This window comes from Microcaecilia unicolor, chromosome 3 (genome assembly GCF_901765095.1).
Source record: "Microcaecilia unicolor chromosome 3, aMicUni1.1, whole genome shotgun sequence".
Classification (NCBI taxonomy): Eukaryota; Metazoa; Chordata; class Amphibia; order Gymnophiona; family Siphonopidae; genus Microcaecilia; species Microcaecilia unicolor.
The window spans coordinates 436894298-436918123 of record NC_044033.1 but is presented as its reverse complement, the minus strand read 5'-3'; the positions used below and the strand labels follow the sequence as shown (position 1 = coordinate 436918123).

Genomic DNA, 23826 nt, shown 5'->3' with positions numbered 1-23826 from the left:
AATATTCTTTCAGTGAACAAGAAGTGATAATAGTGAACTGTACGAGCTTATGCTGTTCCCCCTAAGAGCTTCTGTCATTTGATGTGCAGGCAGGGAGAACATGGTCTTGGCATATCCAAAAGAAACAAAATGAACAGCAGTGTTTTTGCAGGATATGAGGCTCTTCAGCAGAAACCTACCAATCTAACAGATGGAGAGTGTGAAAGTGACAACAGACAGCATATAAAGCATACGTGTAATAACACACAATATTCCATGGTTCCTTAGCTGCCATAAAATATTACATATTATAATTAGGTCTTAATTAACCACCATGTAGTTCATGAAAAACAAAACCTTAATACTTACTTGTGCATACTTTCCACTCCCACTATAAGCATGATAGAATATGAAATTCCACTCTGAATAAGAAAATGTAAGGCATACCTAGAACAAATAATGACCACAAAATTAGTGCTGGAGTAACTAACTGTTTTGGATTACAGCACTCAAATATATTGGTCAGTTTTTCCAACCTCTAATACACAAAATACATAATTGCTTTTTATTTGCCCCCTAATGTGAAATGTTTTTGCTTTATCTTCCTAGTCCAATATTTAACATACTTTCAAAAGTCATCTTATCACATTTGTAGGCTGCTTTCATTGTACAATATTCAATTCAACGCAATTTTCCAGAAAAAAAATTATATATTGACTGGGGGCACAGAACTCATTGGAGAAAATTAAATTAAATGTTGTGGTCTCCGTCATCATAAGATAAGAAAATCAGGTTAATAAATACCAAAAAAATTATTAGAAATATAAATCCCCATTATATGTTAAAAGCAACTAAATAAATGAAGAAGGAAAAAGCCTTAGAACCCAACCTCTGCAAAACATTCACAGTGGTAAAGATAGCGAATGCTACATACCTGTAGAAGGTATTCTCCGAGGACAGCAGGCTGATTGTTCTCACTGATAGGGTGACGTCCACGGCAGCCCCTCCAATCGGAAACTTCACTAGCAAAGTCCTTTGCTAGCCCTCGCGCGCCCGCGCGCACCGCGCATGCGCGGCCGTCTTCCCGCCCGAAACCGGCTCGAGCCGGCCAGTCCAGTATGTAGCAAGACAATACAGTTCAAGGGAAGACACAACTCCAAAGGGGAGGCGGGCGGGTTGGTGAGAACAATCAGCCTGCTGTCCTCGGAGAATACCTTCTACAGGTATGTAGCATTCGCTTTCTCCGAGGACAAGCAGGCTGCTTGTTCTCACTGATGGGGTATCCCTAGCCCCCAGGCTCACTCAAAACAACAACATTGGTCAATTGGGCCTCGCAACGGCGAGGACATAACTGAGATTGACCTAAAAAATTTACCAACTAACTGAGAGTGTAGCCTGGAACAGAACAAACAGGGCCCTCGGGGGGTGGAGTTGGATCCTAAAGCCCAAACAGGTTCTGAAGAACTGACTGCCCGAACCGACTGTCACGTCGGGTATCCTGCTGCAGGCAGTAATGAGATGTGAATGTGTGGACAGATGACCACGTCGCAGCTTTGCAAATTTCCTCCATGGTGGCTGACTTCAAGTGGGCTACCGACGCTGCCATGGCTCTAACATTATGAGCCGTGACATGACCCTCAAGAGCCAGCCCAGCCTGGGCGTAAGTGAAGGAAATGCAATCTGCTAGCCAATTGGATATGGTGCGTTTCCCTACAGCCACTCCCCTCTTGTTGGGATCAAAAGAAACAAACAATTGGGCGGACTGTCTGTGGGGCTGTGTCCGCTCCAGATAGAAGGCCAATGCTCTCTTGCAGTCCAATGTGTGCAGCTGACGTTCAGCAGGGCAGGAATGAGGACGGGGAAAGAATGTTGGCAAGACAATTGACTGGTTCAGATGGAACTCCGACACAACCTTTGGCAGAAACTTAGGGTGAGTGCGGAGGACTACTCTGTTGTGATGAAATTTGGTGTAAGGGGCCTGGGCTACCAGGGCCTGAAGCTCACTGACTCTACGAGCCGAGGTAACTGCCACCAAGAAAATGACCTTCCAGGTCAAGTACTTCGGATGGCAGGAATTCAGTGGCTCGAAAGGAGGTTTCATCAGCTGGGTGAGAACGACATTGAGATCCCATGACACTGTAGGAGGCTTGACAGGGGGCTTTGACAAAAGCAAACCTCTCATGAAGCGAACAACTAAAGGCTGTCCTGAGATCGGCTTACCTTCCACTTGGTAATGGTATGCACTGATTGCACTAAGGTGAACCCTTACGGAGTTGGTCTTCAGACCAGACTCAGACAAGTGGAGAAGGTATTCAAGCAGGGTCTGTGTAGGACAAGAGCGAGGATCTAGGGCCTTGCTGTCACACCAGACGGCAAACCTCCTCCAATGAAAGAAGTAACTTCTCTTAGTGGAGTCTTTCCTGGAAGCAAGCAAGATGCGGGAGACACCCTCTGGCAGACCCAAAGAGGCAAAGTCTACGCCCTCAACATCCAGGCCGTGAGAGCCAGGGACTGGAGGTTGGGATGCAGAAGAGCCCCTTCGTCCTGCGTGATGAGGGTCGGAAAACACTCCAATCTCCACGGTTCTTCGGAGGATAACTCCAGAAGAAGAGGGAACCAGATCTGACGCGGCCAAAAGGGAGCAATCAGAATCATGGTGCCTCGGTCTTGCTTGAGTTTCAACAAAGTCTTCCCCACCAGAGGAATGGGAGGATAAGCATACAGCAGACCTTCCCCCCAATCCAGGAGGAAGGCATCCGACGCCAGTCTGCCGTGGGCCTGAAGCCTGGAACAGAACTGAGGGACCTTGTGGTTCACCTGAGATGCGAAGAGATCCACCAGGGGGGTGCCCCACGCCTGGAAGATCTGTCGCACCACACGGGAATTGAGCGACCACTCGTGAGGTTGCATAATCCTGCTCAACCTGTCGGCCAGACTGTTGTTTACGCCTGCCAGATATGTGGCTTGGAGCACCATGCCTTGACGGCGAGCCCAAAGCCACATGCTGACGGCTTCCTGACACAGGGGGCGAGATCCGGTGCCCCCCTGCTTGTTGACATAGTACATGGCAACCTGATTGTCTGTCTGAATTTGGATAATTTGGTGGGACAGCCGATCTCTGAAAGCCTTCAGAGCGTTCCAGATCGCTCGCAACTCCAGAAGATTGATCTGTAGATCGCTTTCTTGGAGGGACCACCTTCCTTGGGTGTGAAGCCCATCGACATGAGCTCCCCATCCCAGGAGAGACGCATCCGTGGTCAGCACTTTTTGAGGCTGAGGAATTTGGAAGGGACGTCCCAGAGTCAAATTGGAGCAAATCGTCCACCAATACAGGGATTCGAGAAATCTCGTGGACAGGTGGATCACGTCTTCTAGACCCCCGGCGGCCTGATACCACTGGGAGGCTAGGGTCCATTGAGCAGATCTCATGTGAAGGCGGGCCATGGGAGTCACATGAACTGTGGAAGCCATGTGGCCCAGCAATCTCAACATCTGCCGAGCTGTGATCTGCTGGGACGCTCGCACCCGCGAGACGAGGGACAACAAGTTGTTGGCCCTCGCCTCTGGGAGATAGGCGCGAGCCGTCCGAGAATCCAGCAGGGCTCCGATGAATTCGAGTTTCTGCACTGGGAGAAGATGGGACTTTGGGTAATTTATCACAAACCCCAGTAGCTCCAGGAGGCGAATAGTCATCTGCATGGACTGCAGGGCTCCTGCCTCGGATGTGTTCTTCACCAGCCAATCGTCGAGATATGGGAACACGTGCACCCCCAGCCTGCGAAGCGCCGCTGCTACCACAGCTAGGCACTTTGTGAACACCCTGGGCGCAGAGGCGAGCCCAAAGGGTAGCACACAGTACTGGAAGTGGCGTGCGCCCAGCTGAAATCGCAGATACTGTCTGTGAGCTGGCAGTATCGGGATGTGTGTGTAGGCATCCTTCAAGTCCAGAGAGCATAGCCAATCGTTTTGCTGAATCATGGGGAGAAGGGTGCCCAGGGAAAGCATCCTGAACTTTTCTTTTACGAGATATTTGTTCAGGGCCCTTAGGTCTAGGATGGGACGCATCCCCCCTGTTTTCTTTTCCACAAGGAAGTACCTGGAATAGAATCCCAGCCCTTCTTGCCCGGATGGCACGGGCTCGACCGCATTGGCGCTGAGAAGGGCGGAGAGTTCCTCTGCAAGTACCTGCTTGTGCTGGAAGCTGTAGGACTGAGCTCCCGGTGGACAATTTGGAGGTTGAGAGGCCAAATTGAGGGTGTATCCTTGCCGGACTATTTGGAGAACCCACTGATCGGAGGTTATAAGAGGCCACCTTTGGTGAAAAGCTTTCAACCTCCCTCCGACAGGCAGGTCGCCCGGCACTGACACTTGGATGTCGGCTATGCTCTGCTGGAGCCAGTCAAAAGCTCGCCCCTTGCTTTTGCTGGGGAGCCGCGGGGCCTTGCTGATTCGCACGCTGCTGACGAGAGCGAGCGCGCTGGGGCTTAGCCTGGGCCGCAGGCTGTCGGGAAGGAGGATTGTACCTACGCTTGCCAGAAGTATAGGGAACAGTCTTCCTTCCCCCGAAAAATCGTCTACCTGTAGAGGTAGAAGCTGAAGGCTGCCGGCGGGCGAACTTGTCGAATGCGGTGTCCCGCTGGTGGAGAGACTCTACCACCTGCTCGACTTTTTCGCCAAAAATGTTATCCGCCCGGCAAGGCAAGTCCGTAATCCGCTGCTGGACTCTATTCTCCAGGTCGGCGGCACGCAGCCATGAGAGCCTGCGCATCACCACACCTTGAGCAGCGGCCCTGGACGCAACATCAAAAGTGTCATAAACTCCTCTGGCCAGGAATTTTCTGCACGCCTTCAGCTGCCTGACCACCTCCTGAAAAGGCTTGGCTTGCTCAGGGGGAAGAGCATCAACCAAGCCCGCCAACTGCCGCACATTATTCCGCATGTGTATGCTCGTGTAGAGCTGGTAAGACTGGATCTTGGACACGAGCATAGAGGAATGGTAGGCCTTCCTCCCAAAGGAGTCTAAGGTTCTAGCGTCCTTGCCCGGGGGCGCCGAAGCATGTTCCCTAGAACTCTTAGCCTTCTTTAGGGCCAAATCCACAACTCCAGAGTCATGAGGCAACTGAGTGCGCATCAGCTCTGGGTCCCCATGGATCCGGTACTGGGACTCGATCTTCTTGGGAATGTGGGGATTAGTTAATGGTTTGGTCCAGTTCGCAAGCAATGTCTTCTTCAGGACATGGTGCAAGGGAACAGTGGACGCTTCCTTAGGTGGAGAAGGATAGTCCAGGAGCTCAAACATTTCAGCCCTGGGCTCGTCCTCCACAACCACCGGGAAGGGGATGGCCGTAGACATCTCCCGGACAAAGGAGGCAAAAGACAGACTCTCGGGAGGAGAAAGCTGTCTCTCAGGAGAGGGAGTGGGATCAGACGGAAGACCCCCAGACTCCTCGTCAGAGAAATATCTGGGATCTTCCTCTTCCTCCCACGAGGCCTCACCCTCGGTGTCAGACACAAGTTCACGGACCTGTGTCTGCAACCTCGCCCTGCTCGACTCCGTGGAACCCTGTCCACGATGGGGGCGTCGAGAGGTAGACTCCCTCGCCCGCATCGGCGAAGCTCCCTCCGCCGACGTAGTCGGGGAGCCTTCCTGGGAGGTGGCCGCGGTCGGTACCGCACGCGGTACCGACGTCGGGGACCTCAACCTGGGCGATGGGCCAGCCGGCGCCACGCTCGACGGTACCGGTGGCGCAAGCACCGCCGGTACCGGAGGGGTAGGGCGCAACAGCTCTCCCAGAATCTCTGGGAGAACGGCCCGGAGGCTCTCGTTTAGAGCGGCTGTAGAGAAAGGCTGAGAGGTCGATGCAGGCGTCGACGTCAGTACCTGTTCCGGGCGTGGAGGCTGTTCCGGGCTGTCCAGAGCGGAGCGCATCGACACCTCCTGAACAGAGGGTGAGCGGTCCTCTCGGTGCCGATGCCTGCTGGGTGCCGAATCCCTCGGCGACCCAGAGCTCTCGGTGCCGACACGGGGAGGAGACCGGTGTCGATGCTTCTTCGATTTCTTCCGAAGCATGTCACCGGAGCTCCCCGGCACCGACGAGGAGGACGTCGAATCCACCCGTCGCTTCCTCGGGGCCGAGACTGAAGAAGGTCGATCTCGGGGGGGCTGTACCGCAGGAGCCCTCAGGGTAGGCGGAGACCCACCCGAGGGCTCACCGCCACCAGCAGGGGAATGGACAGCCCTCACCTGCACTCCACCCGATGCACCACCGTCCGACGACATCAGCAGACGAGGTCCTGGTACCACCGACGTCGATGCAGCTATCCGATGTCTCGGCGCCGATGCAGAGGCCCGATGCCTCGATGCACTCGATGCAGGGGCGGCCGAGAAAGATGGTCTGGACGCTGACGACGTCGATGCACTCGAAGATCCCGGTGCCGATGCCGACGAAGAGCCCGAGAACAACACGTTCCACTGGGCTAGTCTCGCTACCTGAGTCCGCCTTTGAAGCAGGGAACACAGACTGCAGTTCTGAGGGCGGTGCTCGGCCCCCAGACACTGAAGACACGACGAGTGTCGATCAGTGAGCGAGATAACCCGGGCGCACTGGGTGCACTTCTTGAAGCCGCTGGAAGGCTTCGATGTCATGGGCGGAAAAATCACGCCGGCGAAATCAAAAGCCGAAATGGCGAAATTCGAAGCACCAAATTTAGAGGGAGAAAAAATCTCGACCGAGGCCGAAAAAAGGCCTACCCCGACGACGAAAGAAAACTTACCGGGGCAAAAAAGCTGGAAGTACGGGGAGGATTTACACGAAACCCGGCGGGGGGTTTGCGGAGCACTTCCCGACTAGGACAAAGCTTTCCCGAAGGAAAAAAACACGTTCAAACAAATTGGACGCGCGAGGTCGACTTTCCGGGGCTCGACACGGCGAAAACACGACCGTACCGAGTGCGGACAAAAGAAGACTGGCCGGCTCGAGCCGGTTTCGGGCGGGAAGACGGCCGCGCGGGCGCGCGAGGGCTAGCAAAGGACTTTGCTAGTGAAGTTTCCGATTGGAGGGGCTGCCGTGGACGTCACCCTATCAGTGAGAACAAGCAGCCTGCTTGTCCTCGGAGAATTATAGGTAAACATCTCACTGGCATATAAAAAAAAACCTCTCTTCTTATAATTACAAATTAATATTACAAACTAATAATCCAAATATGGACAAATTATCTGCACAAGCTGAAACAAAGCCTCACCAACGATGACCAGCGTTTTGAATTGATGCTGCCTCAGAATATATACGGACCAAATGTGCCATGCAAACTGTCTTAACTTTGCACCATCTTGCACTGGTGTCTACTGCACAGAACACTAATTACAAGACGAAAAAAGGGTTTTTTTTATGCCAATAAAATGTTTACCTATACATCCTTACTGCTGTGAATATTTAGCAGAGGTTGGGTTCTGAGGCTTTTTCCTTCCTCTTCATTTATTTATTTAATTGCTTTTAAATCTAGGTTGAAAGCCCACCTCTTTAACATTGCTTTTGACTTGTAACCACTCGCCCCCACCTACCCTCCTCTTTCCTCTACACATTAATTGATTTGCTTGCTTTAATTTTTTGTCTATTAGACTGTAAGCTCTTTGAGCAGGGGCTGTCTTTCTTCTATGTTTGTGCAGCGCTGCGTATGCTTTGTAGCGCTATAGAAATGCTAAATAGTAGTAGTAGTAGTAGTATATGTCCCAAAATTAATTTTGTATTTATTAATCTGATTTTGTTTTCATTTGGGAGAACGTGTTTGGTTTGAGAATAGAACTGGTTCTCTTCCTCTCTCTGATATAGGGAAGATACTAACCTGTAGCAGGTATTCTCCGAGAACAGCAGGCTTCATATTCTCACAAGTGGGTGACACCGATCCGCATCGCCCAGTACAGCATTTTGCCAAAGCTAAAAAGACAGCTTTGTGCAGCGAGAGTCACAATCCATCGCACGTACGCGAGTGTCTTCCCGCCCATTGTGCGAACGCAGTCTCCTCAGTTTAACATTAAAGCAAAAAATAAAGTAAAAATAACCAAGGAGACAACTCTAAGGGGAGGTGGGAGGGACTGTGAGAATATGAAGCCTGATATCCTCAAAGAATACATGCTACAGTTAAATATCTTTGCTTTCTCCAAGGATAAGCAGGCTTCTATCTTCTCACAAGTGGGAAATCCTTAGTATCCAGGCTCACTGAAAACACAAACACTGGTCAACTGGGCCTCGCAATGGCGAGGACATAACACAGATTAACCTGAAACTATATACAATCTGAATGAGGGTGCATATTGAGATACCACTCATGCGGTTGCATTATCCTGCTCAACCTGTCGGACAAGGTATTGTTTGAACCCCATAAGTTTAGGATAGATTCAAGCCTAGAATCTTGACCTAAGGATTTCCTTATTTTTTATCTATTTATTGATTTTTTAAGAAGGAAAAGGGCCTCAAAGAGCTCTGGGAGACATTGTATCTAAAGAGCTGACTAGATCAATGAGATCCTCTCCATCATCGGCCATTAAAAAACCTTCCAAAAAAAATGGGATAATGTCCAACACTTAGGTATATTTTTTCAATATTCTTTTAAACATATCCAAAACTACCTCCGTTGACATAACTCCTTCAAAGTAATGTTATCAGGCTCGGCTATCAATTGGTGAGCCAAAGTAATAAGGACACTTATCTTTTCTTGTGCCTGTTTGTTAATTATCCGTCATCCATTCAGCTGATTCGCTGCTCCCTTTGTCTGATCAGCACTTTAAAACTTACTGTGCTGTGATTTGCAGTCTTCACCCTTCTGCCCCAAGCCAACGGTGGCCAGCGTTTCACGCTGCTGCTTCAAGGTCTTGGCGGCAGGGTTACCACTCGGAGCAGCCACAGGTACGCGCTGTACGGCGTCATTCATCATGATTGAAAGTGTTGGACATTACCCCATTTTTTGGAAGGTTTTTTATGGCCGATGATTGAGAGAGGATCTCACTGATCTGGTCAGCTCTTTAGATACAATGTATCCCAAAGCTCTTTGAGGCCTTTTTCCTTCTTAAAAAATAAAATAAAATAAATAGATAAAAAATAAGGAAGATTCTAGACTTGAGTCTATCCTAAACTTATGGGATTTATTCAGTTACTTATATTCTAGCGATTTGTTAATCCCAACCCCATTTGAACATTTATTGTTTGAACCCGCCAGATAAGAGGCTCAAAGGAACATGCTGTGTTGGCAAGCCCAATGCCACATTCAGACAGCCTTCTGGTCCCTCCCCCCCCCCCACTTCTTGGTGTAATACATTGCAACCTGATTGTCTGTTTGAATGAGAACAATTTGATGAGACAGCCGATCTCTGAAAGCCTTTAGAGAATTCAAGATTGCCCGAAGCTCCATTCGTTTCCTGGAAGGACCAAGCTCCTTGAGTGTGAAGCCCATCTACATGAGTTCCCCATCCCAGGAGAGATACATCCGTCATCAGCACCTTTTGTGGCCGGGGAATTTGGAATGGAAGTCCCAGAGTCAAACTGGATCAAATGGTCCATCACTGAAGAAAGCGTATAAGCTCTGGGGACACTTGGACAACATCTTCTAGAATCCCCATGGCTTGTTACCACTGAGAAGCCAGGGTCCACTGAACTTATGTCATGTGAAGACATGTCACGGGTGTCGTACACTGTGGAAGCCATGTGGCCCAACAATCTCAACATCTGCTGAGCTGTGACCTGCTGAGAGGCACGAACCTTGAACGCCAGTGAGACAAGATTGTCCGCTCTTGTCTCCAGAAGGTAGGCTTGAACCCTCTGTGTGTCAAGCAGGGTTCCTATGAACTCCAATCACTGGACAAGTTGTAAATGGGACTTGGGGTAGTTTAAAACAAACCCTAGTAGCTCTAGCACCAAAATAGTTATCCGCATGTACTCCCAAGCACCATTCTCTGAGGTGCTCTTCACTTGCCAATCATCAAGATACAGCAACACGGACTCCAAGTCTGCGCAGCAATGCTGCAACTACCGCTAGACACTTGGTGTAGACCTTGGGAGCTGACGCAAGGCCAAAAGGTGACAAGCGATACTGAAAATGATGTGTTCCCAGCCAAAATAGAACACACTTCCTGTGGGCTGGCAGTATCGGGATGTGAGTATATGCATCAAGTCCAGAAGGCATAGCCAATCATTTTCCTGAATCGTTGAGAGAAGGATGCCCAGGGAAACCATCCTGAACTTTTCTCAGACTAGAAATTTGTTCAGGACCCTTAGGTCCAGGATCGGACACATCTGTTATGACTTGGTGAATGTGAGCCCTTGTGCCCCGACTAAGAACGGCGGAGATGGAGTGGCACCGCACTCGGTCAGGCAGCCAGACAACCCCTAGCTTCACCTGGGAAGCGACCACCGTTCCCTGGGAGTTGAGCCCCCAGGTGCAGGCGGCCACCAGGACTTCTGGAACAGGCCGGGTTGCACAACCGCTGACCAGGCTGGCGGGCAAGCAGACACAGTCCAATAGCCAAGTAATCCGTAGGGCAAAGAATAGTCAAATCAGTCCAAGGTCTAGGCAAGCAGCAAACAATTGTGGTCAGGAAAACAAGCCGATGTCTGGTACACAGAAATACAGGAACTGAGGAAAGCCGGTGAACAGAACTCCGGCGTGGACCTCTGAGACAATTGAGGCCAAAGCAATGAAGGACTGGAGGCAGGGCTTTAAACAGTGAAGGAATCAGTCTCAAGCATGTGCAGCTGATCCAAGATAGCTGCCCCCATCAGCAGAGAAGCACAACGCCCCAAAATGGGCTTCCTTCCTGCAGCCGGCCCACCCCAAGATGGCTGCCATAAGCTGAGATGCCCATCCCAAGATGGCCGACCTATCCTGGAGAACCACCACCAAGATAGCCGGCTATCTCTGCCGGACCGCGCCTCGCCAGCGACTCGGCCGCGCAGGCCTGGAACCAGGTGAGGAACGTAACAGTATCCCCCCCCCCCCCCCCGAAAGCCTCCCCCTTCTCCCTGGTCCGAGCCGAGTAGGATGGAGGGAATGGTACTCACGGACCAGGTCTGGAGCACGGTCGTTGGTTGCTGGCTCCCAGGAGTTGTCCTCTGGTCCGAAGTGTTTCCAGGACAGCAGGTAGAACAACCTCCCTCCACGCAGCTTAGAGTCCAGAATCCGGTCCACCTCGTACTCGGAGTCTGGATCACTCTCTGGCATGAACACCTTCTTGGGCTCCGAATGCCACTTGGACCTGCGGAAAGGTTTCAAGAGAGACACATGGAAGGCATTGTGCACTCTGAGTTGACCGGGTAGGTGCAACCGGTAAGTCACCACTCCTATCCTGGAGCGCACCGCAAACGGCCCGATGAAGCGGGGGGGGGGGGGGGGGCAAACTTGACTGATGGGAGCCGCAGCTTCAGGTATCGGGTGCTTAGCCATACCTTCTCTCCTGGCTGGAACGTGGGAGCTGTTTGCCTCTTGCGGTTGTACGTTTCCTTGGCCTTCACCGCTGCCCGGCGCAGCTGCTCCTGAACCTTCTTCCATGCTTCCTGAAGCGTTCGGACCGTGGGCTGAACCCGAGGTGGAACCTCAGCGGGGGAAACAGGCGGAGGTAGACGAGGATGACTCCCATAGATGGTGCTGAAGGGTGTAGTCCGGGAGGCTGAATGCAGACTGTTGTTGTAGGGTAGCAGGGTGGACCAGTTATCCTGGCGCTGATTCGAGTAGGCCTGGAGGAACGCCTTCATGGTTTGGTTGACCCGTTCCACCGTCCCGTTAGTTTGCGGGTGATACGCTGAGGAAAAGAGAGTGGTTATCCCAAAGGCTGAACATAGTGCTCTCCAAACGCGAGAGGTGAACTGTGAGCCGCGATCACTGATGATCCTCCTGGGCAATCCATGGAGCCTAAAGATGTGGGTGATGAAGCTGGCGGCAAGGCTGGCTGCAGTGGGCAAGGTCTTCATTGGAACAAAGTGGGCCATCTTAGAAAACCGGTCTATCACCATCCAGATGACTGTATTGCCCTGGGAGGCCAGCAGATCAGTGATAAAGTCCATGGACAGGTGCTCCCAGGGCTGCTGTGGTACCAGCATGGGCTGCATCAAGCCCCACTGCCTCTGATGAGAACTCTTAGTTCGGGCGCACACCGGGCAGGTGGTCACATACTGCCGCACATCCTGCACCATCCGCGGCCACCAGTACGACCGGGAGATCAGATGGAGGGTCTTGTGGAACCCGAAGTGTCCGGCGAATTCAGAAGCATGCCCCCAGCGCAGCACCTTCCTACGGAGACCCACTGGTACTGCCTTCTGGCACGCAGCACTCGCCCCGGATATGGAGGGAATACAGGCTGGGTTCAACACGGGGTAGAGCTCTTCCCGGTCCTCGGGAGCCTCGAAACTGTGGGACAGGGCATCAGCCTGGACGTTCTTCTCCCCCGGCCTGAAAATCAGGCGGAAGTTGAACCTAGCAAAACAAAGACCATCGGGCCTGGCGTGGGTTCAGTCTGGCGGCATTTTGGAGGTACAACAGGTTCCTATGGTCGGTGATCACCGTCACTGGGTGTGCTGCTCCCTCCAACAGGTAGCGCCAGTCTTCAAAGGCTAACTTGAGCGCCAGAAGCTCTCGATCCCCCACCGTATATTTTCGCTCAGCGGGGGTGAACTTGCGGGAGAAGAAAAAGCAGGGATGCTTCTTCCCGGCAGCCGACGTCTGGGAAAGCATGGCCCCTACTCCCAGGGCTGAGGCGTCCACCTCCACCAAGAAGGGCTGGGTAGGATCCGGACTGCGGAGGACCGGCGCCGACAGGAATGCTTTCTTTAAGGTGGTAAAATGCAGCAACTGCCTCCAGCGTCCAGTTTTTTTTACATCCGCTCCCTTCCTAGTGAGGGCCATAAGAGCAGCCGTGATGAGGAAGTAGTCCTGGATAAATTGCCAGTAGTAGTTGACGAACCCCAGGAACCTCTGCAAGGCCCGCAGACCCTGGGGCGCCGGCCAGTCCCGGATTGTGGTCAGTTTCCCGGGGTCCATTTGTAATCTGGTGGAGGACACGATATACCCCCAGGAACGGAAGACTCTGCTGGTGGAACGAGCATTTCTCCAATTTGGCATATAGCCGATGCTCCCGGAGTCGCTGAAGTACAGTGCGGACATGGGACACATGCTGGGACAGTGAGGGAGAGAAAATCAAAATGTCATCCAGATACACGATTACTGATGTGTAAAGGAGATCTTGAAAAATAAAGTTCACAAAGTTCTGAAACATCGCAGGGGCATTGCAGAGGCCAAACGGCATAACCCGGTACTCAAAATGTCCCTCATGTGTGTTAAACGCCGTCTTCCACTCATCCCCCTCCCGGATCCGCACCAGGTTGTAGGCCCCACGTAAATCCAACTTGGTGAAAATCTGGGCCCCTTGAAGGCGGTCAAATAATTCCGAAATGAGTTGAAGCAGGTACCGGTTCTTCACCGTGATCTTGTTCAGACCCCGATAATCAATGCAGGGGCGAAGGGACCCATCCTTCTTTGACACAAAGAAGAACCCTGCCCCCGCAGGCAAAGTAGAGGCTTGGATAAACCACTTGAGAAGGTTCTCCCGGATGTATTCCCTCACGGCGCGGGACTCCTCACGGGATAGGGTGTAAAGACACCCCCGGAGAGGATCGGTTCCTGGCAGGTCTATGGCACAGTCGAATGACCGATGCGGAGGCAGCGTGTCAGCCGCCCGGGCACTGAATACATCACAAAAGTCCTGATAGTCCCTAGGCAGCCCGGGCAGCTCCTTCGGCGGGGTCTGAAGCTGAGCCGAGCAGAGCGACAGGGGAGGCTTGACTTGTTGTAGGCATTGCTTGACATACGGGGCGCCCCACTGCCCGATCTCACCGGTGGACCAGTCGATCACTGGAGCGTGTAGACGGAGCCAAGGCAGTCCAAGAATCACCGGATGAATGGCTCGGGTGAGGACCAGGAACTGAACATCTTCCTGGTGTAGTGCACCTACCTGCAAACGCAGAGGCACGGTGATCCGGGTGATGGTTCAGGGAGAACTATCACCCTGGATGGAGGTCACTCGGAGCTCCAGTTGGCAGGGCACCAAGGAGCCACCCAGCTGGGACAGGAACTCGGCATCGATAAAATTTCCTCCGGCCCCGGAGTCCAGTAAGGCCTGAGCATGAACCTGGCCTCCTTCACCTTGGAGTAGTACAGGAACGGAGAGCAACTGGTCGGGAAGGGCAGACAACCGGCCCAGAGCCACCCCCCTTCATAGGGCTCGGGCTGGAGCGTTTCCCGACCTCCCACACTTGTTTGGGCAGGTACACGTGAAATGGCCGTCCTGCCCACAATACAGACATAGCCAATTCTGGAGACGGTGTACCCTCTCTTTCTTGGACAGACGATGGCCAGACATTATTATGGGTTCCTCCCAAACCCTCCTCACGGGACCCAGGCGCTTCTGGACGACAGGGCAGGCCTCTGGATCTCTGCACCTCCCACGGCATGGCCCTCTCCTGGGCTCGCTCCTGGAACCGGATGTCGATCCTCGTGCAGAGTGCAATAAGGCCGTCCAAAGTAGCAGGAATCTCTCGGTCGGCCAATTCATCCTTTATTTGGCCGTCCAACCCCTGGCAGAAAATGGCCGTCAACGCCTTCTGGTTCCACCAGAGCTCCACGGCCAGAGTGCTGAACCGGATGGCATACGCCCCGACCGACCCAGAGCCCTGCTGAATCCGCAGCAGCTCCCCCGAGGCAGAAGGCAGCCGGCCAGGCACATCGAACACCATCCGGAACTGCCGCAAGAACTCCTCTAGGTTCGCCAGGACCGGACTCCACTGTTCCCACAGCGGGGATGCCCACACCAGCGCGGGACCAGTCAGTAGAGAGATGAGATAAATCACTTTAATCCTGTCAGATGAAAAGGCCTCCGGTTGTAGTTTGAACAAGATCTGACATTGCTTCAGGAAGCCCCGGCACGCTACAGGGGTACCATCAAAAGGAGGCGGCTCTGGAACCCGCATCCGGGTGGTGGATGACCCCATCCCAGGGGCCGGAGGATCCGGGACCGCCTGCTGCTGGAGCACTGGAATCTGATTGCAGACCTCCTGCAATGCAATGGACAAGCGGGTGATTTGAGCCTGCTGCTGGTGTAGCACCTGAGTCAGGTTGGAACGCTCGGTATTGTCTGGCGAGCTCATGGCTTCGGCCTACTGTTATGACCTGGTGAATGTGAGCCCTTGTGCCCTGACTGAGCATGGCGAAGATGGAGTGGCACCGCACTCAGTCAGGCAGCCAGACAACCCCTAGCTTCACCTGGGAAGCGACCACCATTCCCTGGGAGTTGAGCCCCCAGGTGCAGGCGGCCACCAGGACTTCTGGAACAGGCCGGGTTGCACAACCGCTGACCAGGCTGGCGGGCAAGCAGACACAGTCCAATAGCCAAGTAATCCGTAGGGCAAAGAATAGTCAAATCAGTTCAAGGTCTAGGCAGGCAGCAAACAATTGTGGTCAGGAAAACAAGCCGATGTCTGGTACACAGAAATACAGGAACTGAGGAAAGCCGGTGAACAGAACTCCGGCGTGAACCTCTGAGACAATTGAGGCCGAAGCAATGAAGGACTGGAGGCAGGGCTTTAAACAGTGAAGGAATCAGTCTCAAGCATGTGCAGCTGATCCAAGATGGCTGCCCCCATCAGCAGAGAAGCACAACGCCCAAAAATGGGCTTCCTCCCTGCAGCCGGCCAACCCCAAGATGGCACCTATATATCTTCTCACTCTCTCGTCCCCCTCCCATTCAGTGATGCCCCTCTGTATTTTCCCACCATCCAGCACTGCCTCTCCCTCTCTCCTCACTATACCATCACCCCTCAGCCTCTCTTCCCCCACCATTCAGTATTGCCCAGTTCTCTCCCTCCTCCCCCCCCCCCACTATCAAGCTTTGCCCCTCAGTCTCTCCCACTCCTTTTTTTTCTTTCCTCCAACATTAACCTCTCTCTCCCCCCTTTCCCTCCTCCCCCCCCAGCCAAGAAAAACAAACAGAGCATCCCTTCCCTGCTTGCCTGTCTGCCCGAACTTGCTGTCTCTCTGATTCAGTGTTTGCCAATAAAGAGAAACTGTGTTCAGGGCCATAGAGCTCTGCACACCGCTGACAGCACAGTCAGTCCCGCCCCTAATGATGCAACTTCTTGTTCGGGCAGGAACAGCAGTGCTGTCAGCGGTATGCAGAGCTCTTATGGCCCTGAGCAGAGTTTCTTTATATTGGCAACCACCAAATCAGGAAGACAGCGGATTCAGGCAGACAGGCAAGCAGGGAGGGGACAATTCTAGTTTGTTTATCATGCTGCTGCTGGCACCAAGATTGGGAAGCACTGGCCCCAAACAAGAGAGAGGCGGGAAAGGTCATGGTTAGGCTAGGGAAGCTTAGCCTCCCCAAGCCTCTTATACAGGCATCTATGGCTGTGGCCTTTCACTTAGGTGGCAAAAGGGGGGACAGCATGACCACCCTTAGCGACGCCTATGAGCACAGGAGGAATGAGAGATACAGAAGAATGAAGAGGACAGAGAGAGTTGGCTAGATGCTGCTGGGCATTTTGATCCTCCATGAGTTGGCAACCACTTACACTCAGCTCTATAACTTGGTGTGGCTTAAGATTTATAGACAAGGAGTGAGTGGGGTAGGCTGCTGGTGCTGGTGAGAGGTGAGTGAGAGAAAGTGATGCTGGGCTGGACTGCTGCCCTCAGAGGGAAACCTATGCCTCCATCATCCAGACCTGAGGGGGGGAGGGGAGGAGAGAATTCTAAATAGCTGCACTGGATGCACTAAAAGAGTGTGATCCTGGCCCTGTAAGCAAGTTATGTAACTAGCTACGTAAAGGCCTAAGTGACGGCTCTACTTTCTTTCCCCACCTCAGTTTTCTACGTTGGGGCTGTCTTGTTCTATCGAGCATTATACTTTATAAAACTACAAAAACTGTCAAGAGTAACTCTTATGGATTGATAAAGCAAGGTATAAAAGTATATATAGAGCTGAAACTAATCAGAGACCATAGTATAATACCAAAGTCACCATATCTGTAAGTACATGAGCATCACCATACTGGACAGACCGAAGGTCCATCATGCCCAGTGTCTTGTTTCCAGCAGTGGCCAATCCAGGTCACAAGCATCTGGCAAGATCTCAAAAAAGCAGAGCTGTGGAGTCGGTACAAAAATCCTTCGACTCAGACTCCTCAGTTTATGGTACCTCCGACTCCTCAGTTTTTAATATGTATTTTTTTTGCATGTTGAGTGAAAGAGTGCAGCAAGGCTGCATATTAATGTTTGGGTTTAAAATCTATGTCATTGTGACTTTTTATTTTATTTATTAAAGAAACTATAAATAGTCATTAATCCTAAAGTTTAAACAAAAAAAAACACATAAAAAAACAAGGTTATGTTTATTGTTTTTTGTTTTTATCAAGTATAAAGTCATCATAGCATTAGCAAAGTATCAAAATCTGGAACAACCACATCCTTTCGAAATTCTAGAACATCCTTTAGAAATTAGAACAAAATCAAAGTTAACCGACATAAACCAAAAACATTTGGAAAACCTAAAACAACTTATATATTATTTAAACTTGGCATATATAGCTGTAGAATAGCTGTTAAACATAATCCAAAATTAACTAATATATTGTTCTTAGAAACAGAATTGCTTCTGCCAGATCCTCCTTCATAGAAGCCCTTAAATCTGATTTGATTATTTTCAGTGCTGAAAACAGTCTTTCAACACTGACTTGGGTGGGTGGCATTGCTGTTACGGTTCTAGCTGCATCACTGACAATCTCTGGATAAACAATGATGGCTTCTTCTATAGTCAGTTTTGATGAGCGGTCAAACATTTCCACTTCTTTTAATCCTTTAAAAAACTCTTGCATGAATTTCTTTATATGGACATTTACAGGTTGCTTTTCCATGCTTAACCGACATCGCTTTGCTTTTGAAGCTTCCATTTTGTCCAAATAGGCTTGAAAATTCTCTTCTTCATTTGAAGAGGATGAACCTGAGTTACCATTACCACCAGTATTTATAGCTTTAGCTTCATCCAGTGGTTTATGAGTTTCAGGTAGCAACCCTTTCATGCGAACTGCTATGTCATAGAGTGCCTGTTTTCCTGTAGCAATTTGGTCACTGCTCAACAAAATTCGGCTCATTGGATCAACATAAATAGCAGCTAAGAGAATTTAATTATCCAGCAAGAGCTCCTCTCTTTTCCTCATTGAAGATACAATGCCATCAGCAATTAACCCCCCACTTTTGTTTAGGTTATGTATCAAGCCCTTCCATTCCAAGAAGAATTTGCCTGGTGTTAAATCTTCATATTGCAGCTTCTTGGTAACAGCAAAAGGGTAAGAAAGTAGCCTAATTCTGTAACTTGAGCCCACTGGTTTCCTTTTAATGAAACATTTACATTGTCCAGTTCTTCAAGAAAGTCTTTTAGTTCAAGCAAACGCTTTATCATCAAGTAAGTGCTTCCCCAGCGCGTTGCTTGATCCAAAATGGCTCCTTTTCCAGCACATCTCTTCAGAATAGCATCTGTTATAGGGATCCTGGCTGCAACAGCTACTTGCCTCAACTTGCTAATTAGTGTAGCCGCATGACGATCCTTCAATCCATCTCTTATTGCTAGTTGCAGAGTATGAACAGCACAACGCATATGTTGAATAGTAATAAGCTTAGATGCTTCTTCAGCAATATCATCCAAACTTTCACAGCTTTCTTGAATTGCAGAACTGTCATCTGATATTTGTATGCTGCTTTCTTCATCAACTTCCTTCATTTTTTCAATTGTGCTTAACATATTTGAAGCATTATCAGTTACAATACATAGAATGTGTTCCTTTTTAATTTCAAAATCTTCTAAAACACCTTCCACTAACTTCTGCAGATACTCACTGGTATGATGTGCCTGAGTGTCCTTTACTCCTAGGTCCGGGTTATTGTTTTTTTTTTTTTCATCAGCAAATCTAACATTAATTGCAAAATAATTGACTGTGACGTGTGCATGCATCCATTTTGATAAAGACAAAACGTCCCTTCAGACTTTTTCTTAGTTCTTCCTTCTTACATTTGGCCTCTTCAAGTATAAGTTTCCTTATACTTTCTCATTCCAGAGAAACTCCAAGCTTTTTAGCCATTTCTCCATTTAAGCCTAAAAGGGCTGGTTGTGAAAAAAAAAAAGATAGTGGTATACTATTCTTTACTGCCATTTCAATGATGTGGTTTTTGAATTTTTCTGGTGTCATTGTTATAGTAACTTTGTCAGCTGTAAAAAATCTTGATAGTTGTGTCTGGCCTCCAGTAGATTTCTGATCTTTTATTGACCCTGAAGTAGATGGAATGTTTTCATTGCTATCTTTCTCATTCACAGCTTCTAACACTTTAGGATGGAAACGCTGCAAGTGTCTTTTTAAATTTGATGCTCTTGTAGGTGCATTTTTTTCATAACCACTGAAACTGCTAATTTTTGCATCACATGCTTTTTCACCATCATCTATAATACATTGACATACATAATGTTTCCCATCTGTTGATATTGTAAAGTGTTCATAAACAGCAGACTTTGTCATGTTTCCTGACATTCTTTTTGCCACTTCCACTAAAATATAAAGCTCTTCTTGCAGAGAGAGAGGAAGTTGAGTGGAGTCTCTCTGCTGCCTTATCTGTGTGTGCTGAATGATCTTCTCTTGGAGCTTAAGTTCACTGTGGGGTCAGAGAGGAGGTGCTCTACAGCAGGTCAGTAAATGCAAAGGGAGACTGAGCAGAGGGAAGCTCTCCAGCAAAATAGTTCAGCTGGACTTCACACTAGTGAAACAACTAGGTACTAAGCTTTATTCACAGCAGAGAAGTACTTTATTCAAATGTATAAGGAGTCGGAGTCAGTACATTTTTGCTGACTCAACTCAATGTACCCAAAATTGCTGCCGACTCCACGACTCCGAAGCCCTGCAAAAAGTAAAATATTTTATGCTGCTTATCCCAGGAATAAGCAGTAGATTTTCCCATCCATCTTAATAATGGCGTATGTATTTTTTTTTTTAAGGAACAAGTTGAAACCTTTTTTAAAACCCTAACTGCTTTTACCACATGCTGAGTGAAGAAATACTCTCAGATTTTTTTTTAGTTTATTACTTAGTGGCTTCATTGCGTTCCCATAGTCCTTGTATTTTTAGAAAAAGTGTAAATAAGCAATTCACATCTACCCATTCCACTCCACTCAGGATTTTATAGACCTCTTTCACATCTTCCCCTCAGGTGTCTCTTCTCTAAGATGAAGAGCCCTGGCTTCTTTAGCCTTTCCTGACTGAAAAGCAGCTGGTAGTTCAAGGAGCAAAATATGAACCTAGAAAAAATGTGTGCATTCCAAATCTAGAACCAAAGTGCAAAATAGATTTCTCAGATATGTGAATCCACGTTAGAAGTGACCCAACCAAACACAAACACACAAACAGGAGACTCAGAGACACAGTTGTGGGAGCTGAATGGTCACATTACGATTCGACTTTTGGTTATTGAGCAAAAAATCTGAAATCTGTTGAAGCAGTTCCTTGTAACAGGAAGACTTGTTGAAACACTGGCATCGAAATGGCAAGAAGGCTCCCTGAATCATATTTAATTCTGGAGACCTCAGGATTCTGTTTTTCACACCTACCATTTCTTTTGAACATTGTCTACATGGTCTTTAACTGATTGGTGGTATGTCTTTATTTTCAAATAACTACATTTTTATTCAGTTATATAAACAAACAAAATCAAAAAATGTATGGACACTTATGAGAAGTAAATTATATGTGCCCTAACAATGGTTTTCCTGTTTTCACCACATTTGCTCATGTGTATGATACCTCTCTATGTGTGATAGCTCCATTTTTATTATAAATGTGGTTTAATTGCATACGGAGCCTATTTATACTGATTTTTATTTCTGATATTCCTCATTGTTATAAGAATTTTGCAGTGTCTATCAGCATCACAAAAATGTTATGCACAAGAAATTTTTTGCGATGCCGATATTTTATCTACAGAATAACATTCCAGCAAAAGCACTGTTGTCCGCCGACACTTTCTTTTTGCTCAGATATGTGCACAGTACTAGCTGCCTTCAGCACAGAAATTTGTGCACATTCGTCCCATGTGCTTGTCCTGATTAGTGCACAAGTTCTGTGCACTTCAAACTTGCATATGATTAGCTTATTTCATCAACAGGCAAAACTTTGGTGCTATGTTCACATTAGAGCAGTGCTCAGATGGCTGCGCGCACAGCTTCTATCACACAGCTTTCTGCATCAGCTTCTCTCCGGATGGCAGAGGAGGAGCTTGGGCCCAACGTGCAGCCACTTTCCTCCTCCTCTTAACACTTGATAGGCATGGGACAGACAGCAAGATGAAGGAGAGGAGAAGAACAAGCTGCTTGGCAGAAACAAACAGATAGGGGGTGTCAAGAAATAACTTAAAGGGTAGCAGAAGGGGGCATTGCTGGGAGTAGGGAGAGAGAACAGAAGATACAGAGGGCAGAAAAAGCATAGGTCTTTTAGTGGGGCAGAGATAGAAAAGATAGGGAAGCAGTGAGAAAGAAAATTAGGAAGGGGCATGCGGAGAAAGGGGACAGAGAAAACTGGGAGTTGTCCAGCCTACAGAGGACACAGAGAAAGCTGCTGGTCAAGCCTGTTGGTATGGGGATGGAAAGAGGGAAGATTGAGCCTCAGAAAAGAAAGTTGAGGGGTTGAGGTATATCAGCTGGGACAGGAAGGAGTCAATTCTTATGATGGGAGAATGCTGCACAAAAATACTAAGTATGCAGAATTTTAATATTGAGCACAAAATTTAAATTTTTTGTGCAAAATTCCTCCCAAAGAGTAACATTAATTCTTTTTCAGAAATTTAACACTATGTGCAATAGCAAAAATCTATGCTAATGACAGGAATTGAAAAAGACTGACTTACCATCCAAAGCAAAAAAGAGCAAGATACAGGCCCAAAAGGGTGGCAACTAAATGTCTAATTAGCACACTAGTTTTGCTTGAATGTAGGTAGGTTCGAAACCAAACAGCTGCAAGCAAGGCAAACAGTTGGCACACTACGAAATTCACCTGTGGAAAGAATAAAATTATGATCTGTAGATATATGATTATACAAGATGAGGAAAAGTAGAAAGTCCAACCAAGGGAAAATTAGGTTCTTACCTTGGTAATTTTCTTTCCTTTAGTCATAGCAGATGAAGCCATTACAGATGGGTTGTGTCCATCAACCAGCAGGGGGAGATAGAGAGCACTCAACTTTCACAGTGCCTCATGGTCAGCTAGCTCCACTGCCTCTTCAGTATTTGAAGCTTCCAAAGCAGTATGGCAAACCGCAATGGGAATAACATGAGCTTTCCTCACAGCGAACGATGGCCCCATAACAAGGGCATGAACTCAAAAGGAGGGAATGAACACATCCTCCTGGAGGGAATAAACTCATCCTCCAAAACAAACTGGAGGGAATGGACTCATCCTCCTATAAGTGAACATGAATCCTGAAGACTGTTTTCCAACTTTCTCCCAAGGAAGGAACTTCAGGAAACAAGAACAGAACCTGAAACAGATTCACAGCATACAGACAATCATACAGGGAGGGCTCATGGCTTCATCTGCTATGACTAAAGGAAAGAAAATTACCAAGGTAAGAACCTAATTTTCCCTTCCTTGTCATCAAGCAGATGAAGCCATTACAGATGGGCTGTATCAAAGCAATCCCTATATAGGGTGGGAACAGGTCACACCACGCACTAGCACTTGTGCTCCAAAACGCGCATCCCTCCTAGCAGCCACATCCAGCCTGTAATGTCGGGCAAAAGAGCTTAGAAGCCCATGTTGCTGCACTGCATATCTCTTAAAGAGAGAGTGCTCCAGTTTCAGCCCAAGAGGAAGAAATCGCTCTGGTAGAATGCGCCTTAAAGGCTATAGGCAGAGACGGGCCGGCAAGCAGATAAGCTGAAAAGATAGTTTCTTTGAGCCAGCGGGCAATAGTGGCTTTAGACGCTGGAGACCCTCTGCGAGTACCTGATAGCAAAACAGATGATCATAGATCCTGAAAGAGATAGTAACTCGCAGATACTGCAGCAGAGTCCTGCGTACATCCAACAGGTGCAACTGCCCAAAAGATTCTAGAAACTCCTCCTTATCAAAGGAGGGCAAGACAATAGGCTGGCTTAGGTGAAACGCTGAAACCACCTTAGGCATGAAGGAAGGCACGGTCCAAACCGTGACTCCGGACTCTGAAAATTGCAGAAATGGGTCTCTACAGGACAGCGCCTGGAGCTCTAACACCCATCTCGCCGAAGTAATGGCCACAAGAAAAACGGCCTTTAGTGTCAAATCTTTCTCCGATGCTCGCCGAAGCGGCTCAAAAGGAGAAGCCTGCAGGGCCTTCAAAACTAGCCCCAGGTTCCAAGCTGGCCAGGGTGCTCGCACGGGAGGCCGGAGCCGAAGCACCCCTCTAAGAAACCGTGCCACATCTGGATGAGCAGCTAAAGACACGCCTTCAACCTTACCACGAAGGGAGGCCAACGCTGCCACTTGCACCCGCAGGGAATTATAGGCCAAGCCTTTTTGTACACTATCCTGCAAAAAGTCCAGAATCGGCGAGACAGGAGCCCACATGGGTGTGATCGCTTTTGAAGCACACCAAGACTCAAACTGGCGCCAAATCCTGGCATAAGCCACGGAAGTGGAACGCTTGCGGGCCTGCAGGAAAGTGGAAATGACTGTTTGAATAGCCTTTGTCCCTCAATTGCGCCCTCTCAATCGCCATACCATAAGACCAAAGCGGCAGGCGTCC

General features: G+C 49.1%; 1 protein-coding gene across 2 annotated transcripts in view; it reads right to left on the bottom strand.

The window, feature by feature from the left end:
* MBOAT2 (membrane bound O-acyltransferase domain containing 2) overlaps positions 1 to 23826 on the bottom strand; it is a 343260-nt gene that overhangs the window by 260208 nt on the left and 59226 nt on the right. For both annotated transcript variants that reach the window (XM_030198898.1, XM_030198899.1), the window contains exons 2-3: positions 21952 to 22097; positions 349 to 426 (exon numbers count right to left, since the gene is read on the bottom strand). In XM_030198898.1, the coding sequence (XP_030054758.1) occupies positions 349 to 426; positions 21952 to 22097 (224 nt within the window). The remainder of the gene's footprint in view (positions 1 to 348; positions 427 to 21951; positions 22098 to 23826) is intronic.